Source organism: Magallana gigas, chromosome 4 (assembly GCF_963853765.1).
Source record: "Magallana gigas chromosome 4, xbMagGiga1.1, whole genome shotgun sequence".
Lineage (NCBI taxonomy): Eukaryota > Metazoa > Mollusca > Bivalvia > Ostreida > Ostreidae > Magallana > Magallana gigas.
Window position 1 is genome coordinate 29,678,805 of NC_088856.1, and position 18,597 is coordinate 29,697,401.

Genomic DNA, 18,597 nt, shown 5'->3' on the forward strand with positions numbered 1-18,597 from the left:
ACGTGCCATTTTTACATTATTTAAAATGTTACATTTGCTTTCACAAAGGTCAACATTTGATGATATTCACATTGTGATTAATAAGTCTTATCTTATATTAAGAAACATTTCATTCATCACAGCCCTTTTGTTTTTGAAAATTAGGGAGTACCGATAAAGAAAACCATGTAATTGAATTAAACGCATTCTTTTTCTTCCGAATCAAAAGAAAAATAACGATAATTTTTTTCAAATAATTTTCTATGAATTGATACAAAAAATGTAACTTTTTTTCACATATTAAGGCATAAGTAAAGCCGCTTTTTTGAAAAAAAAAATGTTTTTGTCAGGTCTTGTAATACAAAATTTAAATGTCTAAATTTAAAATGATTTTTGGAAAAAGTATTGAAGGGAGAATTCAGCTTGTTTTTAAAGTTAAGTGTTCAGTTAATTGTTTGATTCCTTTTTTCTTTTCTGAATTCATTCACAGCGTTGACGTAAAATCTATTGAAAATCAATGAAATACAACATAATTTTCTAATGGTGTTACCAGTACTTTATTTGTTTAGCTCACAATACATGGTACATAATACAGATTTGTACCGTTTCATATACATGTATATATGTTTACAGTCATGTAGCATGCATCTTGTCATTATGAGGAAAAATGGCATATACTAAACTTGATGGGTTTCGAATATATATATATAAATGTTTTATCAAATTGACTTTTTCTTGATGAATTGTAGAGAAGTATTTCTCAGAAACACATCTATTTCTGGTCATCGTCTAATTCGTTATGTATACTGTATTTCTAAAGGAATGTTTGCGGCCTCGACTTCAGCGTCTACAGCCTCACTCTGGGCAACTTTGAACCAGTTTTTCCAGTCACCAGCTTCACCTGCAATTACGTAAGGAGTAACTGTTAACTGTTGAAAGATCAGAAAGACAAATGATGACTTTCAAATTGTTTTACCTTTTTCTTAAATTAATAACTACGTTACATTTAATTCACATTCAGTTTAGCTCATTTCAAAATCGATTCATTTAATGTAATGATTTTGAATAATGATATATTTATTGATAAACTCACTATTACCCCAACCCAACCCATTCTCTCCTGAGTATAAGAATATCAAAAGCCAAATAACAATAAAATGCGAACTTTACTTAGAAGGTATAAGTATAAAAACAACGGGGACGTATGTTTTTGTCAGTCCACTTCAAATCGATGATAGTAGTCTTATATCTGCTGAACTTCACGTACAAGTGGAAATGTTCTTACCTTTTCTGTACATAATATGTTTGTCCCTAACATCTGTCACCATGCGCATGCCCTCTGGGATGTTGCTGTTTTTAAATTTGGACATTGTTTGAAATTCGCATTTGTTTGCTATTTCCTCGATCAGTTCTTCACTAGGCTTCAGTTCCAGGAAGTCAGCTATCATTTTAACGTGGCCTTTGAGGTCCTGAAAAATAATATTTCGTAGAAGACTTCAGTGACTTGTGCTTCATACTGTAGCATGCATGAATAGGTAATTCTTTTGCAGGTTTTTAAAAGTTTTATTTCAAAATCAAAATGTCTTGCTCCTTCAAATACAGACTCACAGCATGTGTTAAAATTGTAATCATTTTCTTAAAAATGTTTCCATCCTACAGAGTAATTGAGCCTCAAAATACATTATTTATCTTATACAAGTACACTTTTTGTTTGCATTGATATAGGTATGTTAGTATAGAAAAACAGTCGTTCTTTCTGTAACAATGAGCGGTGATTGCACTTACTTTCTTCATCTTCTCGTAACAAATATTCAAAATGGGGTACGTGGGATTCCCTTTTTTAAAATCTGTCCAAGCCTTGATGTAATTTGTCCACAGACCACCTGGCACTAAATGGCAAAAAGATCAATGAATTATCTGCTGTAAAAGTATTTGAGTACTTGATGTTGGACATTTATATATACGATAAAAAAATCGGTTTTTTCTTTGTTTGGAAACTGCTTCATCGATTATAGTATTTGACCGATGACACGCTATTGCTTGAAAAATTAAATCAATATAACTGAATCGTACAAAAGAGAAAAATTTTGTTTTTTGTTGTTGTTTTACATTATTGTAGCAGCTGGAAGAGCAGCTTATTTTCTGTAATTCATAGTCAAAACCGACTTTAATAAAGGAGTAGCTTCAACTGTTCAGTCTTTCTTTCATGAATCTCTCTCTCTCTCTCTCATTTGATCAGTAGATAAATAAATAGAAAAGCTTACACTGGTCTGTGATATACAAGTCGAAAAACACATCAAATTCCATGTCCTGCATCATGGCTCCTTCTTTGGTTTTCTTGAGGAAGTTGAAAAATGAAACGATCACGTCTTTGGGATTCCTGTAAATGTGAACCAGTTTACAGCGCTTTTGGGTAGCATCTTTTGGCATGTGTTGGGGCAAAAGATGAGATACGAGAACACCATCGGGCACCTGCATCAGTTTTTCAACAGGTAGCATGTCAATCAGGGGAGGCATGTGTTTAGTAAATTCTGAGCTATTGTTTTTCAGCATGTCCACTATTTCATAGCACCAGTGAGTTCCTATAAATATAGAAATTAAAATCTAAAATAATTGTCATTAAATTTCGTTGTAATGTAAAAAAAAGTTTAAAAACATAAATTGAGAACAATTTCTCAATGATTGCTGCAAATTTTAAACTTAAAAAACGTTGGATAAGACTAATATTAAACCTTTTGTTTTGCCAATGATTTTGGAAATTTTGATTTCGTGTTAGCTATGTAGCGCAAATGATAAATGTGATTTTGCGCGCGCATATATATATATATATATATATATATATATATATATATATATATATATATATATATATATATATATATTTCAGAGATGTTTCTAGCTTAACGTGCAATTAAAAAAATTCCCTTGAATTTTACTACATCGATCGCATGAAGACAGGGGACGTCCCACACTAACCAGATTTCGGATATGATATAACAAAAACATCAGTGTCCTTAAAAGTTGCTTCAGAAAGTGCTTTCAGGCGATCCAATACGTTGCCAAAGACTCCTACTGGAAAGCGAGCGCCTTCGTGGTCCACAACTTTAAATACGACTTTTCCATTGGGATCTTTAACTTCTTTCTCAGTCATTGTCACAGAATCGTCCTGACCGTATGTTATATACTGAAAACAAAAATAAATTGTGTGTCAAGGAAGGCCATATTTACTCCATCTTAACTTTCTCATTACTACTGACGTCTTTCTAATCTAAGCGAAGTGATAAAAGAACCCAGTCGTTACATATGTTACCTGTAACGGGTCAACAAAAAAGTTTGCTGTAATCTATTAATTGAAGAAGCATCCCACATCCATCAGATCAGAATACAAAAGTATCTCATGGATTTCTAGTGTGAACATAATTTACTCATTCAATGGGTGTGTAATTCCCCTCTATCCCCTTCTCTAAAAGAAAATTGATCCGAAAACATTTGATAAACAAAATATGCATCTTTAACGGGGAAAGAGGAACAGTTTTTAGGGGAGTTAGATTATATGATTTTGAAAATGAAAGGAATGCGTTGGGGGGTCGTTCGTTGAGTCGACCACGGTTGGTTGGCGACAAAGGAAAATAAGTGTAAGAAGTCGCAGAACTTCTTACAACAAATGAACAATGCCAAATGTCGCATTAAGAAAATAAGCTTAGTACTTGGGTCTTGGCCATTAGAAATGGTTAAAGACACTTTTCAAAAACATTAATTTTGAAACAAACAGAATGAAAAACATAAGATCTTATTGTACACACTTTCAAACTGCTTTCTAAAATTAAAGAAATTTTAGAGTTTTAATGGCATCAGTATGTTTATTTGAAATATTGAAACCAAAGCTTTTTTATGAAACTTGGTGACAATATGTTATGACATGTAAGCAGTGAAAATATTAGTGTGACATTTGCTTTGCTATATACAATTTAGCTTTAAAACATCTAGGAAACAACCCCGCCTCACATTGATCCGCGCATGCATTTAATATACTGGAGCAAGAACGTTCTTCACCAGATGTGTATAACCTTCAACTTTAATAAAGACATTAACTGCATTTTTACTATGTCAAGCACTCCTTTTAACATTTTCAAGTATTTGATTAAGATAAATTTATCCTAAAGTCTCGGTTCGCATAATCTATCGATTGCTGGACGCAGAAATGTTTGTTTTACATGTACAATGTATATTACTAGATATATCAACTGACCCAATTCAACACACTACATTAACTATACATGTCCGAATAACCACGCATATAATTATGAAAGGTCAACGCACTCAAACTAAGGCAAATCAGAAAATGTATACAATCACTAAAATATGTTTTACGGTGCTACCGTTCGGGCAAACACAGAGAGATCATAATAAATACATAGGCTGACTTGCTCCCCCTTAAAAATTGTTCTTTACTCTGGGAGAAAATTGATCAGTCTGTAAAAATTTTACTTTGATCAAATATGTTAACGACATATTTTATTTTTTCTCTAGTACCTTGTACTTATTTGATTTTTCCCTTGTTCATAAATTTGTTCTATTTAAATATTATATTGTTAATATTCTTATGCATGTTAATAAGCAATATTCAGCAATATAGATTTACAGTTAATGTAAAGAGGTACTTACCGCGTGTAGTTGGCGAGATAACACGTTGGTGTATTTTTTTTTTTGACAGTGGATCCGTCCTCACAGGTCCTAAATATAGTTGAAATTCGTTCTATATTCTCAACTCTATGGATGAATCACTTCAGGGCATTCACGTGGCCTATACAAACATACTACTCTGTGTATACAGAAAAATAACGAGGTTAATGTGGCGTTTATTTTTCTCGTGCAATCTGTGTCGAATATTTCTTATGTTAATTGTGATACTTACATAAAGAAAAAACAAAACAAAACAAAACGATCTAGTTTTTCAACTTCTAACCATATTCAGTTAAATATTAATTTTATTTTGGACGACGTAGTATAAAGTTTAATCGTGTGTTGTATAAGCTGAAAAGTGTTGTCTTTGCTTTAAAAATGGTTACGAACAAATTAAGCAAAAGAATTGGTATCACTGTTCTATCAATCAAGAAAAATAATTTGAATTGTAAACTTTTTGGTACTTTTATATTCGAATTATAGAATAATATTATCTGAATTCTCTAATGAAATTCAACTCAACCTAAATGTTGTTTTTTTCAAAATTATTTTGGGCAATACAAAGTGCACAACAAACATTTTAAACACTTATCAGTATGTCTATATTGTTGATACCTTAAAATACAAAGTTTGAAAGAACTAGGTGAAAAAAACCCTCATGCTATCTTTTCATATCAAAATTACCAGAGGTAAAATATGAATATGTCGATTGCAAATTAGACAGGTTAATCATAGTTGCCACACCTATTGTACTTCATAGATGTTCATTATGCAGAGTCCTTAAATTTGATTTTTGAAGTAAACTTGTTTCTTAACAAAATATTTAGACTTTCAACAAAGTTACAAAATCCTTCGGAGAGAATGAAAAAGAAAATGTTGTGAGAGTTAATGAAAAATTTGAATGAGTGTAGTCTACCTGTTTTATTTTGTACCAAGAAAACGTTGTAACTGAGTGGATTATAAAAATTCGGGACTTTTTTCCCCAATTTTCTCCCAATTTAAACGATTATAAAATTGTAAAAAATCAAATTTACGAATAGAAATTAGCTTCAAAATTTTTAAAACTATCATTGAATCTAAATCTCATTATATATGCATAGAAAATATTAAAAGAATTCCTGTACTTCCTGAAAAATGACAAATTACTTCTAGAAAGTCAGTTGGTGTGTTACATATTGAAAAGAAATCCGTAAATGTACTTTAGTTGTTGTTAGATTATTCTCGCTTCACCGCGTGTTTAATTGATTTTATTACCTTATCAAAGGGATTTTGTTTTTTTATTTCAATTTAAATATTTTCGTTTATTTTGTATGTGTATTCAGATTTGAAAGTGATCTATTGAACTGCCAGTCAATAGGCTGCGATCTATTAGACTGCCGGTCAATAGACTGTGATCTATTGGACCGCCGGTCAATAGACTGCGATCTATCGGACCGGTAACGTATTTTAGAAAAACTGAAATTGCTACAAGATGAAAAGATAACTTTATTTTGTTATGTCATTTCATCCTGCCTCTTGTTTGATATTTAGAAGTAGAAATATATGATAATAGATAGATAGATAGATAGATAGATAGATAGATAGATAGATAGATAGATAGATAGATAGATAGATAGATAGACAGACAGACAGACAGACAGACAGACAGACAGACAGACAGACAGATAGATAGATAGATAGATAGATAGATAGATAGATAGATAGATAGATAGATAGATAGATAGATATTAAAATCATAACGTACATGTAACGTCGCAAGGTGAAGAACATCATAGGTAAATAAATCCTTCACTTTCAATGCCAAATAAAGATATTATTTTATAGTAATTGGATCTTCATGAAACATCATAACTTTGATCTTCTGACAAATATAAATATAAATCCATAAAAATCTGGAATTGTGCAAAAAATGCCATAAGGACCCTTTTCTCTTGGGCGCAATAATTTAAGATCGTCAATTCTAACGGTATTAATTAATTTAAAATTGATTGCTTTTTGGAAGAAGGCAGTTATACATTTCCACTTCTTATCCCCTTCCTCTACAAAATTAAGACAAGATTAGTCAGTTAGTTTCCTGGGAGTAGCTTATACAAGGATGATAATACATGGCAAAATTAAAGTTCCCAACCGGCGTATTTTCACTCAGATGTATTCTGACGTGTTCTGTGAAAAATGTCAATGTCATAACGTCGAAGTCAAACCTGTAGATAAGCATCGATTAGATGAAAAAGATTCGAGGTATTACGAATTCGTATAAACGGTGTTCCAAAGGTGTAACAAAAAGTTGAAATAAATGGTTACGACACAGAGATGTTATGAAGGCGCGTGCCTTTGTTCAGGGGAGAAAAAAACCCATATATTTTATTCTATGTATTAATAAATGTAATAATTATCCTTTATTATGAGAAATTGATATCATATCAGTTTTTACAAATTATTGCAAATGAAAATTTAAGTAGAGCATCGTGGCCAATTTGTATAGAGTACTGAATTATGAAATTCTACCAGAAAAACAATAATCTAGAATTGACGTCACTAGCGTGCGGCGAGTATCCTTACCTCACGCTCTACAAAATATATTATCTTCACAGATATTTATAATAATGCATTAAAATTATCAGATCTGAATTGAATTAGGTAGATATCTCAAGCACGTATTTTCGTCACTTTACGCGGATTTTTTACGATTTATCGCATCTGTGACATTATTTTGAGATCAACCCTCGTACATTTACTTACATGGTACTTTACACTCTCTAGCATTGTACATGTACGTAAATAATTTTTTTTCATTCACACGAAGCATCATACTGTATGTCCTTTTGCAATCTATGGAAATGGCAATCTGAGGATCATGATCTGAGCATTAATCCATCTTCACTGTTAAGATGGTTTTACTGATCTTTAGAAAAAGCAGCTTTCTGGTAAGTAATTGCTTTTAAGTGCAGTGTAAACCTATTAAACATGATTCCTATATGAGAACGAAGACAAGATAGTTTAAATATTTAAGAGTCAAAATGAGGGTGGCAAAGATGTATAGCGCAGTTAGTGTACGATCTCGCCTTCAAAATAGCGGTTTTGCAAACATCGGACATTTTCAATAGCATACAAATTTTAGAATAAATATAATTAAAGAAACACAAATTATATAGTTATCAGATCAGATAATTCCTTATTATTTTACACGACTCATGAACACCTTCAGGTTTTGTAGGGACCATAAAAGAAAACAGTATTCAATAAAAAGGTGGATAGTTGAGTATTTGAACCATATTAAACCGAGGAAATCCGATTAAAATTACGTTCTACAGGTGTCGTAATGCTCGGTTATATTGAATTATTTGTGTTCAATGTGATCTTTTTACTGAAAATATGACAGGTTAGTTAGTGACATTTCCAATAAATTCATGTATGTAGCTACATAATGCGAAGATACGAGGAAATTTGCACAATTTAACAAACTCAAAGCCTTAATCATAACTGAGAGCGTGTGTTTGGTGATCACGCGTGCGCTGCGGATTTTTCCGGTCCTCGCTGCCGTGGCTGATCGTAGGGCGAGAATGATAAAGTGACTGTAAGTTTAACAAGTTCGACGTGCCATTTTTACATTATTTAAAATGTTACATTTGATTTCACAAAGGTCAACATTTGATGATATTCACATTGTGATTAATAAGTTTTATCTTATATATTAAGAAACATTTCATTCATCACAGCCCTTTTTTTTGGAAAAATTAGGGAGTACCGATAAAGAAAACCATGTAATTGAATTAAACGCATTCTTTTTCTTCCGAATCAAAAGAGAAATAACGATAATTTTTTTTCATAATTTCCTATGAATTGATACAAAAAATGTAACTTTTTACATATTAAGCCATAAATCAAGCAGCTTTTTTTGAGAAAAAAAAAATGTTTTTGTTAGGTCTTGCAGTACAACATTTAAATGTCTAAATTTCAAATGATTTTTGGAAAAAATATTGTAGAGAGAATTCAGCTTGTTTTTAAAGATAAGTGTTCAGTTAATTGTTTGATTCCTTTTTTCATTTCTGAATTCATTCACAGCGTTAACGTAAAATCTATTGAAAATCAATGAAATACAACATAATTTTCGAATGGTGTTACCAGTACTTTATTTGTTTAGCTCACAATACATGGTACATAATACAGATTTGTACCATTTCATATACATGTTTATATATTTACAGTCATGTAGCATGCATCTTGTCATTATGAGAAAATGGCATATACTAAATTTGATGGGTTTCGAATATATATATATATATATATATATAAATGTTTTATCAAATTGACTTTTTCTTGATGAATTGTAGAGAAGTATTTCTCAGAAACACATCTATTTCTGGTCATCGTCTTATTCGTTATGTATACTGTATTTCTAAAGAAATGTTTGCGGCCTCGACTTCAGCGTCTACAGCCTCACTCTGGGCAACTTTGAACCAGTTTTTCCAGTCACCAGCTTCACCTGCAATTACGTAAGGAGTAACTGTTAACTATTGATCAGAAAGACAAAGATGACTTTCAATTTGTTTTACCTTTTTCTTAAATTAATAACTATGTTACATTTAATTCACATTCAGTTTAGCTCATTTCAAAATCGATTCATTTAATGTAATGATTTTAAATAATAATATATTTATTGATAAACTCGTTATTACCCAAACCCAACCCATCCTCTCCTGAGTATAAGAATATTAAAGGCAAAATAACAATAAAATGTGAGCTTTCTTTACAAAGTACAGGTATAAAAACAACGGAGACGGATATTCTTGTCAGTCCACTTCAAATCGATGATAGTAGTCTTATATCTGCTGAACTTCACGTACAAGTGGAAATGTTCTTACCTTTTCTGTACATAATATGTTTGTCCCTAACATCTGTCACCATGCGCATGCCCTCTGGGACGTTGCTGTTTTTAAATTTGGACATTGTTTGAAATTCGCATTTGTTTGCTATTTCCTCGATCATTTCTTCACTAGGCTTCAGTTCCAGGAAGTCAGCGATCATTTTAACGTGGCCTTTGAGGTCCTGAAAAAAAATATTTTGTAAAATACTTCAGTGACTTGTGACTTGTGCTTCATACTTTAGCATGCATGAATAGGTAATTCTTTTGCAGTTTTTTTTTAAAGTTTTATTTCAAAATCAAAATGTCTTGCTACGTCAAATACGGACTCATACAGCATGTGTTGTTAAAATTGTAATCATTTTCTTAAAAATGTTTACATCTTACAGAGTAATTGAGCCTCAAAATATATTATTTATCTTATACAAGTACACTTTTTGATTGCACTGATAAAGGTATGTTAGTATAGAAAAACAGTCGTTCTTTCTGTAACTATGAGCGATGATTGTACTTACTTTCTTCATCTTCTCGTAACAAATATTCAAAATGGGGTACGTGGGATTTTCTTTTTTAAAATCTGTCCAAGCCTTGATGTAATTTGTCCATAGACCACCTGGCACTAAATGGCAAAAACGAGCAATGAATTATCTGCTGTAAAGGTATTTATTAATAAGAACTTAACATAGGACATATAAACGATCAAAAAATCGGGTTTTTTTTCTTTTTTTGGAAACTGCTTGATCGATATAGTATTCGACCGCTAATACACCATTGCTTAAACAAATTAAATCAATAAAACTGAATCGTACAAAAGAGAACACGTTTTCTGTTGTTGTTTTACATTATTGAAGCAGTTAGAAGACCACCTTATTTTCTGTAATTATACTCAAAACCGACTTTTAAAAAGAGGTTGCTTCAACTTTTTAGTCTTTCTTTTATGAATCTCTCTCTCTCTCCCTCTCTCTCTCTCTCTCTCTCTCTCTCTCTCCTCTCATTTGATCAGTAGATAAATAAGTAGTAAAACTTACACTGGTCTGTGATATACAAGTCGAAAAACACTTCAAATTCCATGTCCTGCATCATGGCTCCTTCTTTGGTTTTCTTGAGGAAGTTAAAAAATGAGACGATCACGTCTTTGGGATTCCTATAGATGTGAACCAGTTTACAGCGCTTTTGGATAGCATCTTTTGGCATGTGTTGGGGCAAAAGATGAGATACGAGAACACCATCGGGCACCTGCATAAGTTTTTCAACAGGTAGCATGTCAATCAGGGGAGGCATGTGTTTAGTAAACTCTGAGCTATTGTTTCTCAGCATGTCCACTATTTCATAGCACCAGTGAGTTCCTATAAATATAGAAATTAAAAGATAAAATAAATGTTATTAAATGGCGTTGCAATGTAAAAAAAAATGAAGTTTAAAACATAAATTGAGAACAACTTTTAAATGATTGCTGGAAATTTTAAACTTAAAAAAAAACGTTGGATAAGACTTCAAATATTAAACCTTTTGTTTTACCAATGATTTTGGAAATTATGATTTCGTGTTAGCTATGTAGCGCAAATGAAAAATGTGATTTTGCACGCGCATATATTAATATATATATATATATATATATATATATATATATATATATATATATATATATATATATATATATATATATATAATGTGATATAAATTTCAGAGATGTTTCTAGCTTAACGTGCAATTAAAAAAATTCCCATGAATTTTACTACATCGATCACGTGAAGACAGGGGACGTCACACACTAACCAGATTTCGGATATGATATAACAAAAACATCAGTGTCCTTAAAAGTTGCTTCAGAAAGTGCTTTCAGGCGATCTAATACGTTTCCAAAGACTCCTACTGGAAAGCGAGCGCCTTCGTGGTCCACAACTTTAAATACGACTTTTCCATTGGGATCTTTAACTTCTTTCTCAGTCATTGTTACAGAATAGTCCTGACCGTATGTTATATACTGAAAATAAAAATAAATTGTGTGTCAAGGAAGGCAATATTTATTCCATCTTAACTTTATCATTACTACTAACGTCTTTCTAACGTAGGTGAAGAAATAAAAGAACCAAGTCGTTACATATGTTACTTCTAACGGGTCAACACAAAGTTTGCTGTAATCTTTTCATTGAAGAAGCATCCCACATCCATCAGAACCGAATACAAAAGTAATACATGGATTTCTAGTATGTATGAACATAAAAATTTACCCATTAGATTGGTGTAGTTGCCCCTCTACCCCCTCAACTCAAATAAAATTGATACAATAACATTTGATAAACAAAATATGCATCTTTAAAGGGGATAGAGGAACGGCCCTACAAGTTTTTAGGGGGAAAGATTATATGATTTTGAAAATAAAAGGAATGCGTTGGGGGTCGTTCGTAGAGTCGACCACGGTTTGTTGGCGTCAAAGGAAAATAAGTGTAAGAAGACGCAGAACTACTTACAACGAATAAACAATGCCAATTGTCACATTAAAAAGAATAAGCTAAGTACATGGGTCTTGGCCATTAAAATGGTTAAGGACACTTTTCAAAAGCATTGATTTTGAAACAAACAGAATGAAAAACATAAGATCTTATAGTACACACTTTTCACACTGCTTTCTAAAATTAAAGAAAATTTAGAGTTTTAATGGCATCAGAATGTTTATTTGAAATATTGAAACTAAAGATTTATATGAAGCTTGGTGACAATATGTTAAGACATGTAAACAGTGAAAATATTAGTGTGACATTTGCTTCGCTATATACAATTTAGCTTTAAAACATCTAGGAACCAAACCCGCTCACATTGATCCGCGCATGCATTTAATATACTGGAGCAAGAACGTTCCTGGCCAGATGTGTATAACCTTCAACTTTAATAAAGACATTAACTGCATTTTTACTATGTCAAGCATTCCTTTTAACATTTTCAAGTATTTGATTAAGATAATCTTATCTTAAAGTCTCGGTGCGCAAAATCTATCGATTGCTTGACGCAGAAATGCTTGTTATACATGTATATTATTAGATATATAAACTGACCCAATTCAACACACTACATTAACTATACATGTCCGAATAGCCACGCATATAATTATGAAAGGCCAACGCACTCAAACTAAGGTAAATAAGCAAATGTAAACAATCACTTAAATAAGTTTTACGGCGCTACCGTTCGGGCGAACGCAGAGACATCTTAATAAATACATAGACTGACTTGATCCCCCTTAAAAATCGTTCTTTACTCTTAGAGATAATTGATCAGTCTGTAAAAATTTTACTTTGATCAAATATGTAAACGACATATTTTATTTTTTCTCTAGTACCTTGTACTTATTTGATTTTTCCCTTGTTCATAAATTTGTTTTTTTTTTTTTAAATATTCTTAATTTTCTTATGCATGTAAGCAATATTCAGCAATATATATTTATAGTAAATGTAAAGAAGTACTTACCTCGTGTAGTTGGCGAGATAACACGTTGGTGTATTTTTTGACAGTGGATCCGTCCTCACAGGTCCTTAATATAGCTGAAATTCGTTCTATATTCTCAACTCTATGAATGAATCGCTTCAGGGAATCCACGTGGCCTATACAAACATACTACTCTGTGTATACAGAAAAATAACGAGGTTAATGTGGCGTTTATTTTTCTCGTGCAATCTGTGTCGAATATTTCTTATGTTAATTGTGATACTTACATAAAGAAAAAAAACAAAACAAAACGATCTAGTTTTTCAACTTTTAACCATATTCAGTTAAATATTAAATTTTTTTGGACAACGTACTATAAAGTTTAATCGTTTATTGAATATGCTGAGAAGTGTTGTCTTTGCTTTAAAAAAATGGTTATGGACAAATTAAGCAAACGAATTAGTTCACTGTTGTTTCAATCAAGAAAAAATAATTTGAATTGTAAACTTTTTGGTACTTTTATCTTTGAATTATAGAATAATATTATCCAAATTTTCAGAATATGTCGATTGCAAATTAGACAGTCAGGTTAATCATAGTTGCCACACTTATTGTACTTCATAGATGTTCATTATGCAGAGTCCTTAAATTTGGTTTTTGAAGTAAACTTGTTTCTAAACAAAATATTTAGACTTTCAACAAAGTTACAAAATCCCTCGGAGAGAATGAAAAAAAATGTTGTAAGAGTTAACGAAAAATTTGAATGAGTGTAGTCTACCTATTTTATTTTGTACCAGGAAAACGTTGTGATCGAGTGGATTATAAAAATTCGGGACTTTTTTATATAATTGTCTCCCAATTTAAACAATTATAATATTGTAAAATATCATATTTACGAATTCAAATAAACTTCAAAATTTTTAAAACTCTGCGAGTCTTTGGAATCATTGAACCAAAATCTCATTGAATCTGCATTTAAAATATCAAAAGAGATCCTGTACTTCCTGGAAAATGACAAATGACTTCTAGAAAGTCAGTTGGTGTGTTACAGATTGAAAAAAATCCGTAAATGTACATAATATAGTTATGTTAGATTATTCACGCTTCAGCACGTGTTTAATTGATAAGGTAGCATGTTTGTAAAAATATTCCAAACACTGTTAATGTAGTAAAGATAGTGTACTTATTTGAACTTACTATACTAACAGCAAACAATACTTTAAAAAAGTAAAATGCATTGGTACTGATACTGTATAATGTTTTATTTTTTGCTCTTTTCGCCCTCGTTGTCAGCTGGCAGATTTAAGACCGGGCGAATTTCAGTTTCTAATTATAATATCTTTCTTTAAACACAGCTTTGTCTGTGCGAATTCAAGATGGGGCGAAACCGTATCCAAGTGAAGAAAGGCGACAATTACCCTGTACACAATTACCTGTACATGTAAATGTAACTGTAAATCGGTAAGTTAGGAGAGGACAAAATGGATTCGTTTTTTTTTTAATATGACCCTGAATATTTTATTATTACGTCAATCTATTTCGCTTTATTTTATCATTATCATTTTATGTCATGTCGTATAATGGTAGCAATATGAATGCGAGGCTTTATATTTTGTTGATCATAGGAGAGAATCTGCGTTAAAAAAATACACGGGGCTTATATACATGTAGAGTTTTAAGATACATGTATGTTTGATAAACTTAAAGGAAACATTTAGCGTTTGATCCCTAACCATCTCTGTTCTCTGTGTTTGCGTTTGAATTGGAAAACTTCTGTTAAAAAAGGGTTGATTTAAAGAATGAATTTATTCAATTTAAGTAAAAATGTGTCTAGCTTAATTTAAATATGTTCACAATCTTGAAGATCTCAGCAAATGAACGACAATTATCCGGTTAATTTTATAAGTGAGGCATAATTATATTTTTTTTTTACCACACATGACCTTTTTATAACGTATTGTCATTCCTCTTTTGTTCAATGTCAAACTTATTTAAATCAAATACAGAAAATGGTCTGGTTTTTCACCTTTTTCTTGTTAAACATTTAATTGATTCTACAACAGCAAAACAATGTACAATGTAATATCTCAGACATACCCAGCTACTAGCGCCTATGCACGTATTTTATGTTCTAGAACTTAACTGATCTGTCGATGTTTCTCAACAGCGTATGTGTTAGACACTTTACTGTACAGTTATAAATTTACACATTTCACAACTTGCTTAATTAAATAGATAAGACGGCTTCTAGTCACTGTGCATCAGTATTATGAATAAAACAAGATAATAAAGCTTTACCATTCAGTCCATGTAAAGGTGACTGCATTGCATTATTTAACCATTTGGTCACCTTTTCATGGCTCTCAAATAATTTGCAGTTGACTAGATGACCATTGGCTTCATAATACTGTGATATCTTTTGCGTTATTTGTTGACAGGAGTAGTAAAAGTGTTTTTGTTAGTTTTGAAGGAAAAAACGATCACGTTATTTGTCATGTTTAATTTTGTTGCTAATTCTAGTAGAATTAGTCACTATGCAATGATATCGCTGTTATTTACTTCAATAAGTTACCTTCATTCTGTGAAAAGTTGGTTGGTTTCGGTCCATTTTTAAAGGTGCTCTTGATTGATCTATGTACGTGAAAATTGTTTTAAAAATGATCAGAAATGAATGACGTGGTGAAAACGAACAGTGTTAAAAATCATGAGTCCAAAATGAAAATACAAAACAGGAGCAGAGAAAACACGGACCTACAAAACAAGTTAGAGGTAGGATCAGATGTCATTAAGAAGTGAACATCTTCTTTGTCGAAATCGAAAAAAATGGGAAAATCCATTGACAATTGGGTGATAAGTTATAGTCAAACAATAAATGTGAAAAAAGTCAGTCAGCATACAACCCATTGGAAGATTGTATTTGTTGACAAGTAGTTGTATCGACCATAGAACTTACAGACAGAGGACTTCAATTGAGACTGTTGATAGTCCTGTTTTATTAATCTGTTTGTCAGTATCTTGCCTCGCCTTAGAAACTGTTCATACGTAGAGCCTGCCCTTGCATATCGAATTAACTCAGAGACAAAAACTTACTAACTTTTATTCAATGTTTATAAAAGTCATAAATACAATCTTATAACGTAAAATTTAATGAGCTGGCTGGTATAAATAAATCAAAGTTTATTTCCACATTTTACATTTTTTTTTTGAAAAGTTGAAAATTCAAAAAAATAGATAAATAAATGCCTAAGGTGTACAACTGACAGTGTACCCAGTCTTATTGATAAGGTTTTTTCTTATTCAAAGAAACACTATATCCATCACTGTCACTTCGTTTCAAAAAAAAATGTGGGAGTTTGATACAAAAACATGCTCTTTCTCTAAGATTAATTTGAAATAAATGCATTTCTTCCAGCAGTTCTAAGTTCTTTTAAGTTAATTCCAAAGTGAAAGAATTATATTTTTTTGAATTAATACAAAAATGCACCTGTTTTTCTCCCTTAAATTAAATGGGTGATTTTTCAACAAAATTGCTGTCGTCGGTTTTATGTAAGACAATATTCAAGTGTCTGGAATTTAAGTCATTTTGATAAAATGATAAAAGGCAAAATTCATTTCACTAAAAGTGCAATTTTAGTGCATTAAGTATATGTGTAACAGAATTAGATGTAATACATATAGAGACGTAAAAAACACATGATTACTCAGTGTTTTTTTAAGAATTAGAAGCATAGAAAATTGTAAATTAATTTGCCATGACAAGCATCTATCTATCTATCTATCTATCTATCTATCTATCTATCTATCTATCTATCTATCTATCTATCTATCTAACCTGAACAAATTAGAACGTCAAAGTAATGGAACTAGCAACATTATTGCCAGCCGCTTTAATTATTATTATACATGCTCAACTTACAATAAGTTATATATGCCAATACAGCAATTTTGTTTCTTTTATAAATATGCATTGCAGGTTTCTTTAACTTTAACTGGTTTCCAAATGTAGTAACACTTGTAACAAAACGCATCCTTTAACCGCGCTCCCAGGTACCCTTTGTACTCCTCCCCGTTACTGGTCATATTACCCTTAAACATATCCTTCACTCTATGCCCTCTACTTCAAAGATTTTCTTTGGTTTGCAAATTGTATGGCGAACATTCATGCTAGCTACGCTGATTGATTGGAAGAATTTGCACTATTACAGTGTTTCTCAGGTCTTTGATGTAGGCAACTGTTCACAGGGACTGCTCAAAGCTTGGAAATAGATTGTCAACTTCTCCAAGGGTCTACCTAACCTAGCAAATAACATGCTTTAAACAAAGTGCTATTTGTCCATTATTTGATCTACTGATTACCGTATTTATTGAATCGATTGATTGGCATTGATTGATTGATTGATTGATTTGATTGATAATAGATTGATTATGGATTTATAAACTGAACAATCTTATTGCTAACAGGATTGATTTATATTGTTTGTACAACTTAATGTTCATATGATGGTTGATAGTTTGATATATATTGTACAGCCATCTATTTTCTGACAAAGTGGGTGACAGGTTGGTTGTCAAAATACATGTTCAAATTCAAAAAACAAGCCATTTTATGACTAAACTCGCAGATTGAAGTTACGTTATTGTCTTTTCTAAAACCTTTGGTGTTGGGGTAAATGCATTGTAAGAAGAACATATCAGGATTTTAGACAAGCAAAAATGATAAACACGAAAGTATATACATCGTAAACATAATTTGTATATACATATAGTTATGCAATTTAAATAGCATGTAAATAATATGATAAGTACATCTGCTATAATAACATTTAACCAAAAGTACATCTTATATATCATGAAACTTCTCTGTATAAATCTATATTTTAGAATATCAACCTGATTGAATTTAGAGTTGATGTTTTTATTATGAAAGGAAAATGATAGGAGGAAACCAATTTTTTTTATCGTTTATCTTTAAATGAAGTGAAAAAAAAATATGATTGAAGATCATTCATGACTGTATCAGATGTCAATAGAGTCACATGCCAGACACCATGTGCGTGTAGAATTTAAGAAGTGACTAGGTTCGCTATGTTAAAGAAAACGAAAATCAAACTCGAACAGTTCGTTTCATCTGTGCGACACCGCCTGTATGTTGCATATTTGTCATCAGGCTTTCATTAACAGATGTAAAAAAAAAAGCCATAGATGTTTTTTTTTATTTTTCATCTGGCTTAGGCAAATTGATCAGACGACCCTTGAAATAAGATTTCCCACCCACTAGTCGACAAAATATAGCTCTCACATCCAGGGTCAATTTTGATTTTTATCTTAGGCATCCCGACGCAACCTTATTACCGATTTCCGGTTGAGGTAAAATGTTTGCACTTTGTACTATGTTGTTCGTGTATTTTTGCATCAGAGATTAAAATTAGCGAGAAATTCTCTTGTTAATTACTTTTTATCAGTTTTCATTAATTTAAGAACTTTTTTTTTTTTTAGATCTGCTGCGATATTTTTATTAAAAGACTTAACTTCCGAGAAATATTACGAAACCTACTGCAATTTATTATGAACATGCTACATAACATATTTTTTATACATCAAATTAATGGTGATAAATATTTTTTCGAAGTCATTTCATTTGCATATAAATA

At 31.4% G+C, this 18,597-nt stretch overlaps 2 protein-coding genes across 2 annotated transcripts; both read right to left on the reverse strand.

The window, feature by feature from the left end:
• Positions 1–520: 520 nt before the first annotated feature.
• On the reverse strand, positions 521–4,769 carry LOC136274631 (sulfotransferase 1B1-like). Its single transcript, XM_066081954.1, has 6 exons — positions 4,645–4,769; positions 2,956–3,163; positions 2,244–2,561; positions 1,765–1,868; positions 1,265–1,448; positions 521–880 (listed from the first exon to the last, which is right to left on the reverse strand). Exons 2-6 carry the CDS (start codon positions 3,128–3,130, stop codon positions 777–779), a joined length of 885 nt encoding a protein of 294 aa, XP_065938026.1. The 5' UTR covers positions 3,131–3,163; positions 4,645–4,769; the 3' UTR covers positions 521–776.
• A 4,006-nt stretch (positions 4,770–8,775) lies between these two features.
• Positions 8,776–13,143, reverse strand: LOC117682159 (sulfotransferase 1B1). Its single transcript, XM_066081955.1, has 6 exons — positions 12,989–13,143; positions 11,300–11,507; positions 10,552–10,869; positions 10,039–10,142; positions 9,525–9,708; positions 8,776–9,145 (listed from the first exon to the last, which is right to left on the reverse strand). The coding sequence occupies exons 2-6, from the start codon at positions 11,472–11,474 to the stop codon at positions 9,042–9,044; spliced, it is 885 nt and encodes a 294-aa protein (XP_065938027.1). The 5' UTR covers positions 11,475–11,507; positions 12,989–13,143; the 3' UTR covers positions 8,776–9,041.
• Positions 13,144–18,597: the final 5,454 nt, after the last annotated feature.

Coding starts and splice junctions, on each gene's coding strand:
- LOC136274631 (XM_066081954.1), bottom strand. CDS start 3,130: ATGACTGAGAAAGAAGTTAAAGATCCCAATGGAAAAGTCGTATTTAAA. Junction 1,869..2,243: donor CTTGTATATCACAGACCAGT/GTAAGCTTTTCT, acceptor TTTGCCATTTAG/TGCCAGGTGGTCTGTGGACA. Junction 881..1,264: donor ACATATTATGTACAGAAAAG/GTAAGAACATTT, acceptor ACGTAATTGCAG/GTGAAGCTGGTGACTGGAAA.
- LOC117682159 (XM_066081955.1), bottom strand. CDS start 11,474: ATGACTGAGAAAGAAGTTAAAGATCCCAATGGAAAAGTCGTATTTAAA. Junction 10,143..10,551: donor CTTGTATATCACAGACCAGT/GTAAGTTTTACT, acceptor TTTGCCATTTAG/TGCCAGGTGGTCTATGGACA. Junction 9,146..9,524: donor ACATATTATGTACAGAAAAG/GTAAGAACATTT, acceptor ACGTAATTGCAG/GTGAAGCTGGTGACTGGAAA.